Source organism: Physeter macrocephalus, chromosome 18 (genome assembly GCF_002837175.3).
Source record: "Physeter macrocephalus isolate SW-GA chromosome 18, ASM283717v5, whole genome shotgun sequence".
Taxonomy (NCBI): Eukaryota; Metazoa; Chordata; class Mammalia; order Artiodactyla; family Physeteridae; genus Physeter; species Physeter macrocephalus.
In genome coordinates this window covers 5,639,044-5,650,991 of record NC_041231.1, presented here as the reverse complement: position 1 = coordinate 5,650,991, position 11,948 = coordinate 5,639,044, and the positions used below count along the sequence as shown (strand labels likewise).

Below are 11,948 nucleotides of genomic sequence, written 5' to 3'. Positions count from 1 at the left end.
GCTGGGCCTGCGCGACCGGAGCCTGTGCTCTGCAACGGGAGAGGCCACGGCAGTGAGAGGCCCGCGTACCGAAAAAAAAAAAAAAAAAAAATTTAAAAAAAAGTAAAATATTCTGGCAAAGACAAAAAAGAAAAAAAGGATAGATGAAGCAAATGTGGCAAAATCTCGTCTGCTTCCAATCTGGCAATGAGCACACAAGTTCATTGGACTTCAGTCTCTACTTCTGGGCAGGTTTGGATTTTGATAACTAAAACAAAGAGGAAATGGGGTTGGGGCAGGGTGGACTGGAAAGCTTGGCCCCAGGGTGGGAGCTCAGCCTGGGAAGGGCAGGCTCAGGGAAAATGCTCACATCTGCACATCTCTGCAAAAGGATCAGACTGGCCTGTAAGGCCGGGTTGGGGGGTGGGGACAGCGAAGGAACCAGGAGGGCGTCCAGAAAGCCAAGGCGTGGAGGACACAGCAGGGGCTCAGAGGATGAGGCACATGCAGCCAGCTGCCTCCCCTTCCTTCTCCTAACAGGTGGCAATCATGTGCCTCGTTGAAAAGCTACACTTCTCAGACTCCCTTGCAGATACTGATGGCCCCATAACAAATGGAGTGTAGGCAGAAACTGCCGGGTGGGGCTTCTGGGGAGGAGGTCTTCCCAAGATCTGAGTTAGGAGGTGGGCAACTTTGCTCTTCCTTTTGCTTCTTCTCCCTGTCTGGAATCAGATGTGATGGCTGGAGCTGCCACAGCCATTTTGTGACCATGTGACAACCTTGTGGTTGAAAGGCCTGAAAATAAAGATGGTGGATCAGAAAGACTTGGGATCTGGTCACCTGGAAGATTTTGTAGAACTGCCGTTGGTGGAGCTCCATGGAGCCCAGGTCTGCCTCCCACGTTTCTCATTACAGGAGGAAAAATAAACCCTACTTTGTGGTTTATGTTCCTATTATTTCACGTTTCAGTAACCCAATTCCGAATGGAAACAGAAGCCTTTCTCTCTGTCCTTCACACTAAAAACTACGTCTGAAGGCATCTGGGGGCTGAGGGAGAGAGTCTGCCTCCCACCAACTGGGACTTCAACTCCCAGCTGCAGAATTACCTTTGGTTTTTTCCACATGTTTCTTTTTTTCTTCAATGACGGAAGAAGAACTATTGTCCATGGATTCCGGGCTCTTCTCTGGGGAGACACAAAAGTGAGGGCCACAGCAAATGACTCATTGGCTTGGTACAGCTGGGAACACAGCGTGAGGCTGGGGAGACCCCAGATACTAGGGCTCCAGCCCCAGGGTCTCCCCTACCAGCTGACCCTCAGTTTCCACAGTGGAGAGGATTATGCTGACTTTGCCAGGAGGCTGTGAGAATTGTGCAAGAGAATGGCCACAAAAATTCCTAGCACACGTGCCTGGCGCACAGAAGGCGTCTTGTGCGTCCCCTTCGGCACCCCTCCCTTTGCTCCTAAGGGCAGAGGGGGACCGTTTTTCATGGAGGCCACGGGCCCTAAGCCTTTGATGCCCAGCCAGCCAGCCAGCCCTTCGGCTGCGAGCCTCCCATGGCTGCCGAGGGCTGCAGCGGAAGACGCGGAGACCCCCTGCCCGCTGCGCTCTTGTCCGCTGACAGCACAGCAGCAGCGGCAGGCAGGCAGGCAGCAAAGGGACTCCTGGAGCCAAGAGGATAAGGAGGGGGAGAGAGGGACCCGCTGCTCTGTCGGGATGACGCTCCCACGTCAGCACTGAATCCCCCAAAGCTCCTCTGCTCGCCAGGCACCCCCGGAAGGTCCTGCGGGTGCCTGCAGCTCAGCAAAATCGGCGCCTCAAGCTTCCCCCAGGCCTGCCCCTCACCAGCCTCCGCTGCCCCCCAGGCCCTGCTTGACCCGCGAGGCCCAGCCCGCTGCGGGCGCTCCGGGCTCGTCCTCGACGGGCCTTTCCCGCCACCGGGGCCCGCGCCCACACGCCCGCCCTTCCCACGTCCTGCCCCGGTCCGCCTTCTTCCCGGGGTCCCCGCTGCGCCTGCCGGGTCCGGCCGCCCTCTCTCCCGTGGGGCGACGGCAGCTCACGCCGCCCGCCGCCTCCCCGGGCTCAGCTCCAGACCGGTGGCCACGTCCAGTCCCCACAAAGCTCGGGAGACCCGAGAGCGGGGTGATGCCCGAGGCCGAGCGGGGACGTCACAGGCCCCACGCCTGCCGGCCCCCTGGGCAGTGCTGCCCTCTGGAAACGCCGTGGCCCAGGTGCCCCGAGAGAAAGGCGCGGATCTGCGCTTCCCGATGGGGCTGTGACTGGCGTCAGGCCCTCCCCGTCCTTGGGCCGCGGCTCCACAGGGAGCAGGGCGCGACCCTCGAGATAGGCAGGTGCTGCCCGGCGGCCCCCAGCTCCTGTCTCCCCGCCGGCAGAACCAGAGGGCGAGGGGTGCGTTCCAGGCGTCCTCCCGCCACCGCCGGCGCCGCCCTGAGCTCTGCTTTCTGGGTGCTGTCCCGAGCGGCCAGCCTGGGCCCTGTGCCGGCCCCCTGACCCGCCATCCCCCTTCCAGTGTATCCCAGAGACACGTGGGAATCGCGCACAGGCGTCGAGCGCCGCGCCGGAGGGAAAGGGAACACTGGGAACGGCATTAGCCCTCGGCAGAGACAGGCGTGGTGAATGCTGGTGTGTCATTCCGCGGGCACAGAGCGTGGGTGCGGACGGTTACATGGATGTGCACGTGGAGGGCGGCTGCCCAGATCAAGCCCCGGGGGGCGCTCGCCGAGCCGCTCTGCCTCATCCCCTGCCCCCCGCACTTCAGCCACCCAGCTTCCCTGGGCCCCTCCCACAGGACGAATGGTTCCTGCCCCAGGGCCTTTGCACAGAGGGGCTCCCCGACTCCCCCCACACCCGACAGTGTGAATTTGCTTCTCTCTCAGCTCCCGTCTTCCTCTCTGAAAGCACCCGGGTCACCTGTGGCTCCCTTGTGCCTTCCACCCCTGAATCCCAACCTCACGAGGCTGGTTTGCTCCACAACCGTCCTGGTACCCAGTGGAAGCAGTTGAGGAACTGGCACAGACGAAGGAGAACGTGGAGGGCTGTGAGGGTTCCCTCACAGCCCTCGGGTACACAAAAGTCACAAGCCTTTAGTTCCGGGGATGCCCCCTCTTCCCCTGCAGGCAACTCGACCCCGGCCACCAGCTCCCTGCCAGCCTGGGCTCAGTGGGGCAGGGGGGAGCCAAAGCAGCCGCGCGCACAGCCCAAGAGGAAGGAAGCGGGAGCCCCAGCTGATGACGCGTCGCTGCTTGCTGTGTGCTTGCTGGCCATCTGTACCTCTTCTGTGGAGAAACGTCTATTAAGTTCATTGCCCACTTTTTAACTGGGCTGTTTGTTTTTAGTCGTCCTTGAGTTTTAGGACTCTCTGTGTATTTTGGATATTAACCTCTCATCAAAGCTGTCCTTAAGTCTCTGGCTCCCAAAGCCGGGGAAGGGGCCCCGTTTCTAAATCCCCCGACAGACACGGCAGGGAAGTGACGCCAGCTTGTGGGGCTGAAACAATGACCAGCCTCTGTGTGGGCCCTCAGCAAACACACAGCCCCTGTTTGGGACGACAAGGTCCCTGCTGCCCACCCTGGCACCCACAAGCCCCGGCGGGAACTCGGGCCACCCTCCCCGCTGCTCCGGGACTGGAGACTGGGGGCTGGTAGCCCCTCCACCAAACGCCAAAGCTCACCAGAATCCCCCAGCCTCTTCATTTAGTTCTCTCCTGGGAGCTGCGGAGCTCCTGTCGGGGGTCCTCAGTACTCGTCTGTGTGGAGAGAGTGACTGCCAGGTGTTCCTGCTGGGTCACCTCCCATGACGTCACCCCACTCACAGATACTTTGTTCTTTTCGATGCCGGTGTGGATGGAACTGCCCCTTAATTTCCGTGTTGGATGGTGCACTGCTGGTGTATAGAAACACAGCTAATTTGTGAGTGTTGATCTTGCACCCTGCAATGTTGCTAAATTCATCTACTAGCACAAATAGCTTTCTTGGGGATTCTCTACATATAGGATCATTTCATCTGTGAACAGAGAGTTTCCCTTCTTCCGTCCCCATCTGAAGCCCTTTTACTTCTCTTCCTTGCCTAAATGCCCTGGTGAACCTCAGCACGGTGTTGAAAGGCAGTGATGAAAGTTCCTGGTCTTTGGGGAAAGCTTGCAGCCTAACAGAATTTTACTGAAGGCTTTTTAGGTGCCCCGTTCTGGAGACGCAGCAGCGTAAGAGGTACAGAGCAGCCCCAGCCCTCATGGAGCAGACACTCTACCGGGGAGAGAGATAAACAAGGTAAGTAAGGAAAGGCCAGGCAGGTCGGGGTACGTGCTAAGGAGGGAATGAAGCAGGGCATAAGCGAGGAGAGTGGGAAGGTGCGGCCGCCCCATGACTGAACTGCACGCGGGGCTCACTGAGGGGCCTCACGCTGAATAAACCCCTGAAGGGGGTGATGGGGAGGGAGCCCCAGGGGGAGGGCCTTCTGGGCAGGGGACCGTGCCGGTCTGTCCCAGCAGCACAGGCGGCCAGTGGCGCGAACGGGGGACGAGCACAGAGAGGAGAGCTGCCTATCACCGTCCCCCAAACTCTCTGAGAGCAGGCGACGCCTCCGTGTCCTCGACCCCTGCACCCCAGCCCGGCCCGATCTTGCAGCTCCCCATATGAAGGTTGGGTCACTTAAAACCAGGGCTCCTAAACCGCCAAAGTCAACGACTGAACCGGGGCCCCATGCCCAGGGTCAGCAGCGGCGGGGGAAGGCACGTGCAGCGCGCGCGCGACAGCCAGGCCTCAGCAGGGAGGACCCCGCCCAGCTGCCCCTCCCCGCCCCCCCACACGGGAAATACGCTCGGCGCTCAAGGGACGGCCCCCAGGTCCCGCCCCCGCGAGGAGCCCCAGACATGCGGGACCAGCTGCAGGCCAGGTCTCCCGGAAGGGGCTCTGCAGCCCCGCCCCCGCCAGCCCCGACTGGGGAGCCTGGGGCCCACTCTGGCGTGGCCGGCCGCTCTGCCAGGCCAAGGTCCCACCGGCATCCTCTGCCCTCTATGCCAGGGCCAGGCCTTGCCCAGGGTCTCGAGGGAGCCGTGCCCAGGGGCCCCCTGCCCCAGGGGGACGGAATGGCACCCCGGACACAGAGTCGTAAAACCCAGACACTGGGCCGCGTCCTGCTCAGACGCTCCCCGTCATCCCCACGGAGCCCAGCAGCCCCCCGACGCCCACAGGCCCTACACGCTGGTCCACACTGGCCTCCTGTCTCTTCCGCCAGCCCTCATGCTCACCCCCACGTCGGGGCCTCTGCTGGCCTCGCCCACTGCCTAGCACACCCTTCCGCGCGTTCATCCTTCAGGACAGTGACCCACAGGCCTCCCCGCCCCCTCGGCTGCTGCGGACATAGAATCGGGTTAACGCCCGATTCCCAGCATCCGCGTCCCTCGCCCCAACCTAAGTCCCACGACGGGCATCTCCATCAGCGCTACTCACCTCTGAGTCCCGAAGGCCTAGGACCCATGCCCCACACAGCCAGCACTTACTAAGCACATGAGAATGAGGAACAAACCCAGAGCCCACTCCTCCCGTGTTCCATCCCACACCCCCGGCCACCCCTCGTCCTGCAGCCTGCAGCATCTCGTCCAACTCTGGCCCCAGGCATGCAGACCGCAGCCCAGGCCCTGGAGGACGGGCGGTGGGCGTGCGAACAGCAACGGCGCAGACACTGCACAAGCAACACGGATGCGCCTACTGTTGGCAGAGCTGCACGTATGCCCAGCCCTCCCGCCCCGCGGCAGCCCTCGGGAAGACAGGCTGCTCTTTACTCCACAGATGAGGCAGCTGAGGCTGACCGAGGTGACCCGAGCTAACAGGTGTGTCTGACTCTAGGGCCCCTGCCCGCGGCCTCTGGCTGCGGCTGGGGTCCAGACACCCCATCTGCAGCTGGCCCAGACTCGGAGCTCAGTGTCTCCGAGCCCCTCCCCCCCCAGAGGGCTCAGAGTCTTCCTGGCCCCCACCGTGGTCGCCAGCTCCTGTGGCTGAACCCAGGATGCCAGGCTCAGCAGTCTTCCTGGCTTGAGCCCCAGTCGACACACCCTCACCCAGGTCGACTTCCCTCACCCGCCTTGCTCAGCACCGCTGCCCAGCCCGGCCTGCCGATGCCTGGGTCTGTCAGCTTGGCTGTGCCGGCCTGGCCTGGTTTCCTCCCTAATGCACAGACCCTCTACCCAGACCAGGCCACCCAGCTCAGGGACGCCCCGTTTGCTTGTCACCTCCACGGGTACAATCACAGAATCTTGAGGGTCACAGAGCACCCGCCATCTAACCAGACCCTGGTACCATGGAGTCAATCAGCATAGTTTATAAAGCTTTCAATTGTCTTGTGAGAGCGCCACTGTGCTGCATTGTTTTGGGTGTGTGCATTTAGAGTCGATTATCTGTAAATATCTTTTCTTTTTCTTTTTTTGGTAACCCCATTTCAGCCTCCATTTTTGAATTTACTAGGGAGCAGAGTAAGTGAGAGAGGCAGAGCACACGGTGTAAAAGCGCGACCGCTGCTGACAGCAGCCCACCGACAGCGAACTGGTTAAAGAATTATGCTACCTGCACACCTGGGGTCGCTATTTGCTGCAAGCACTAGGGAGCGCGACGTTGTGATAAGGGACAGTCTCCACAACGTCTGGGTTAACGGGAAGCAAGGCCCAGGAGGCGTTGCCGCTGTGTGGCCGTTTGTGTGAGAAAGGACAGGCTGTTCTCTGTGTGCATTTGCTTGTACGTTCACAAGGCGTGAGCGTGGCGGGTGTCACGCGTGGAGGGAGACAGAGACATGGCAGCCGCCGCGTTGGGAGGCAGGTAGGGCTTTTCACAAGGGGGGCTATCGACACACTTTTGAATCCGAACCACAGGCAAATTAAACCAAAAGGTGAAGAAATGCACAGCGTGCAGACAGTGGACGTGTTGCCCCTCCCACCCCCTCAGCCCCAGCGGCCTCTCACGTGCCACTCAGCAGGAGCACCTGGCCGCGCACGTGTGCCGCCAGAGGGGGAGGGGCTTCACACGGGGGCCGGTCTGCGGAAAGCTGAGAGCCCCACCTCCACGGCGGCACCTTCCTCAAAGCCTGTTCTGGGGTGCATTGTGTCCCCCACCAAAATGAATGCTTTTGAATATATGAAATCCTAACTCCCAGGACCTCAGAACGTCAGCCTATTCAGAAACAGGGTGGCTGCAGATGTAACTAAGACGAGGTCATGCTGGGCTACTATGGGTGCCTAATTCTGTATGACTCCTGTCCTCAAGGAAAAGGGGAAATTTGCAACACACACACTTAGAACGCCAAGTGAGGAGGAAGGTACACACCGAGCTCATGCTTCTACAAGCCCAAGAACCCCAAAGATCGCCAGCAAACCCCCAGAAGCTGGGAGAGAGCATAGGACAGAGTCCCCCCCTCACGGCCGCAGAAAGTAACCAGCCCTGCCCACGACACCTTGACTGTGGACTTCTGGGCCCCAGAACTGTGAAAAGACACACTTCTGTTATTTAAGCCCCCGGCCTGCGGTGGGGCTTTGTTACAGTGGCCCTAGAAAATAAAACATGCAGTTTCTAGGGAACCTGGTCAAACCTGTGATTTCTGGTTCACGGCCTGATTTAGAATCACTGTGGCCCTTGATTACATCTAGACCTCACTGCCCAGGCCCCCGAGGGTGCCTTTGAGGCTGAGAAAGCCCACCCCAGCCCAGAACTTACGGTTGAAACTCATGCCCTTGGAGACGATGGGAGGCAGGACCTTGGACATCCGGGCAAAGGAGGAGGCGCTCACCGAGAAGCTTCCCATTGGCTAAAGCAGATTCCAACCTGGGGAGAGAGACACGGCCTGAGCCAGCTGGGCCCGCCCCCAGCCCCCGCCCCACGCGCTGGGCGGCTGAGAACAACAGCAGCGCTCGCTGAGGGCGCACCACGAGGCCCACACCTGCAGCTCCTCGCGTTCGGACCTCGCTCCCCTCCTTGGCTCGGTTCCAGCCGCCCTACCTAGTCTGTCTGTTCCCAGATCAGGCCTCCCCCACACCCAGACCTGAGCTCAAGCGTCACCCCTCCGGAGAAGCATCTTCTCAACACCCCATCCGCTCCCATTTGACCCATTCCCAATATTTGATTTATCACTGTGACAATCGGTTGATTGCCTATCTCCCCCTAGAACGTAAGCTCCATGAGGACGGGGTGAGGCACTGATTCGGGGCTCATCAAGCGTCTGGCCCCGCCACGCTGCTTCTTAACTAAGTACTGAACGAGTTTGCATTTTGCAGAGGCGGAGGCAAAGCAGCAAGCTGTCCAAAGTCACACAGCCAGGAAGGGCCCAGGCTGGGACTCCAGCCCAAGACTCCTTGACTCCAAAGCTTGCACCCTTCCAGCCACATTGCGGCTGCAGGCTCCACGAAAGGAACCGTGTACTGGGGTTAGGACGGGGCCCCCCCCACACCCCCGTCTGGGCCGGCGGGCCTACGGCCAGGGTGCCCGGGCCTGGAGGCAAGAAGGGTGCCCAGATGGCTGGGTATGTGATAAGGCCAGTAAAGTACGGGCAAGGAAGGGTGAGAGCGTTGCAACGGGGGCTTGGAAGGGCGCCCGAGGTGTCCGCCCCCGACCCCGCGCGCCCCCGCCCCGACCCCCCCGCACACACTCCGCCCCGACGCCGCGCGCCCCCAGCCCGGGTCCAGCGCGCACTCACGGGCTCCGCACGACGGCGCTCGCTCCGAAGCCTCTGCGCACCTGGACTCGGCTCCCCGAGCCCGGGCCTTCGGTTTACGTCGCCATGGCAACCATTCTCCCGGCAGGCGGGGCTGTGACGTCACAAAGGCTGCGGGGGCCGTGCTGCTCACGAGCCGCAGGGGGACTGCGCAGCTCAGAGGACGCGCCGGGCCCAGGTTTCTTTCCTTTCTCGGTCTGCACCATTTCGCTCCCCTTCTCCTCATTTTCCTTCATTCTCTGATTCATTTTTTCACTGGGCACCAGGTTGCTCGTGGTACAAAAATATACCTGGTCCTTCCTGCGGAGTGGACCTCACTTTCTAGAGGGGCGGCCCTTAAAAGTGTGGTACCGGGCGGCAGCATCACACATGCTGGGAACTCGTTAGAAAAGCAGATGTTCTGCCGGCCGAAGCAGAAGCTATGGGGGCGGCGGGGCCCGGAGATCTGGGCTGTAACAGGCCCTCCAGCAGGTGATTGCCGTGCTGGCCCAGGTTGGAGAACCACCGCTCCAGCGTGTGCATGAGACATAAAATAAAGGCAGAGTGACAGATCTGTCAGTAAAAAGAGGGAGGGATCCCAGTTAAATCGCGCAGATTCACCAGCTGTTGTGGCCACGGGCACCAGGGTCTGCCCTCTGGCTTCCCGGCTGAGGGCCCCCTTTCCCCCCAAAACAGCAGGAGGCCCGTCCTTGAGATTTGACCGTGGCCACCATGTCTGCCCACGCATCTCGGGGATTTATAGATTGACAAGGGCATGTAGGGCCCTCTGGGGTCGTCTGGACAGTCTGCAGGCAGGCCAGTACTGCAGTGCCCGTGAGCGTCCCAGCAGCTCCTGGGTCGGCCAAGGCAGGATTAGTGGGTGGGGAGACCAGTTCCACGAGTGGGAGGGGGGAAACCCGCGGGTGGAAGGAGCGAGAATCCCTGAATCACCCCTGGAGGACTGGGACCCAACAGGCAGTAACCACAGTGTTCTTCGTACAAGGCAGGAAGGAAGTTCAATTGTGTTAAGGCACGCATGGGATTTGTGTGTGTGTGTGTGTGTGTGTGTGTGCACGCATGTATGTATGGGGGAGTATATGTTACAGCAGCCGGTGTCGGGTGCCCTGAGCAGACAAGTGTCTCCCCCACCCCCAGGACTCTCACAATCCTACTGATCCAGCCGCTGCCTGACTCTGCAGCCCGGCCTCCCTCCTAGCTGTCACAGCCACGGAAGAGAGAGCTGGGCACTGAGTTTGGGGTCTAGAAGCCACAACAGGCTCTGTTAACCAGCGACTGAGATAGGAGAGCACAGGGTTCTGAGAGGGTTCATCTCAAGCAACACCTGTTCTAACGAGACTTTAGGAATCTGGAAAACAGGCAACCCGAAAGGAGAAAATCCAATCCCTTGTTAACAACACGTGAGCTTATTTTCCTCCTTGAAGAAGGTGTGGCAGTCAGAGCTCTCGGGAACAGAAACAGAAATCAACAGTGGCCGGTTAAAGGGGACAAGGGCGGGGGGGCTCCCCGAATCTGCAGGCGGTGGGAGCCAGCCCAAAGCCGGCTGCAGGTGTGTCCTGGGGGAGTCCCCTTGGCTGTGCTGGGGGTCCTGATGTGTGAGTCTGATCCTCAGAACCTGGGTCACCTGCCCACACTTCATGTCTCATAGGCAGGAGCCTAAGGGTCCCACCTCCACCCTGACTGCAAGAGAGGCGGGAGAGAGAGCTTCTAAGGTGGGAAGTGGGACTCCTAAGATGGGGGCCCCCAGCCCAGGAGGGGTGTCAGAGGTACAGGTGGTCCCGCCTGAGGACAGGGGCTGGTGTGTTTCCATGGCGCCAGGTCTCAGGTCACTCCCGCGAAACCGACTCTGTGCCTGTGCTTCTGTGCACCCTTTTCTTTGGAATGACTTTTATTCTCGTATCAAACTCCTACTGTTACCAAACTCAGGTTCAGCTGCTTGCCGCTCAAGAATCCAATACTGAGAGACAAGTGTTGTGTAAAAGGAAAGATGGCTTTATTGAGGAAGCCGGCAATCCTGGAGAGACGGTGGACTCATGTCCCAAAGAACCAGCTCCCCACTCCCCAGGTTTTGCTCAGAGATTCTATAGGGAAACGAGGAAGGAGCTACGTGCTAAGGAGAGGGCTGTGGGGCGTGGTCAGCTCGTGGACATCCTTCGGCTGTGGGGTGTGTGATCAGCTCGTGGACGTTCTTCTGATTGGCTGGTGGTGTGGTAAGCGGGTGTCGGCATCATCGGCCTTCTGGTTCCTGCTGGTCTGTGGTCTATGTGCCTGCGGGCCGCAGACAGTTAACTTCTCCCACCCGGTGGGGGCTTCGGTATCTGCAAAACAGCTCCAGGGACATGGCTCGGCATAGTGTCTGTAGCCCTTGAGGAGGAACTAAAGGTCCTTGACTTTGTTGAATGCCTAAACCATCATTGTTTTGTCTTGCTTGACTGTTTTCATGTCTTTCCGCATTTTCTCGTTTCTCTGATTAAATATATCCTTTGGGTAAAGTTTTTCTACAGACAAGAGGCAGGTGGAGGACATGGGCGGGGGGCTGTTGTCCCAGGAAGGCCCTATAGGGTCCTGCTCGCGAACACTACATTTCTCAAGACTCCATTCAGGGCTGGCCTCCTAGGAGGCATCCCTGGACCAGAGCATTTTGCTGCTCTGTGCAGTCACGGCCTGCATCCTCCGGGTCCATCCGCCAACGCGTCCTAGCCCTGTCTCCTCTGGATCCTGGGTGGGTCCAGCGGGGGAGAGATCGGGGGGGGGGGCGGGAGACGTGGTGGAGCCAGAGCATCTGTCCCCTCCCTCACCATTCATTCCCATTTTGGTATCTAGTTACTTCCATCATGTGTGTAACAAATTCCCTGGATTAAATTCCCTCGCTATGAAACCCCCGAGGGCTTCTGTTTTCTGAGTCACACCTATTTGACAGGGGCAGGAGACCTTGCTGGCCAAGGGGACAGGCTGTGGCATCAGTCCAGGCTGGGACCACATCCTAGCTCTGACCCTCACTGGCTATGTGACCTTGGGCAGGTTACTTTAGTGCTCTGGGTCTCAGATTCTCCACCTAAAAAGTGGGAACGGGGCTTCCCTGGTGGCGCAGTGGTTGAGAGTCCGCCTGACGATGCAGCGGACACGGGTTCGTGCCCCGGTCGGGGAAGATCCCACGTGCCGCGGAGCGTCTGGGCCCGTGAGCCATGGCCGCTGAGCCTGCATGTCCGGAGCCTGTGCTCCGCAACGGGAGAGAACACAACAGTGAGAGGCCCGCGTAC

At 59.9% G+C, this 11,948-nt stretch overlaps 1 protein-coding gene across 1 annotated transcript in view; it reads right to left on the bottom strand.

The window, feature by feature from the left end:
* Positions 1 to 7,785, bottom strand: part of CFAP100 (cilia and flagella associated protein 100) — a 56,744-nt gene extending 48,959 nt beyond the window's left edge. Inside the window, exon 1 of the mRNA XM_024117279.1 lies at positions 7,698 to 7,785. Coding sequence (XP_023973047.1) covers positions 7,698 to 7,785 — 88 coding nt within the window. The remainder of the gene's footprint in view (positions 1 to 7,697) is intronic.
* Positions 7,786 to 11,948: the final 4,163 nt, after the last annotated feature.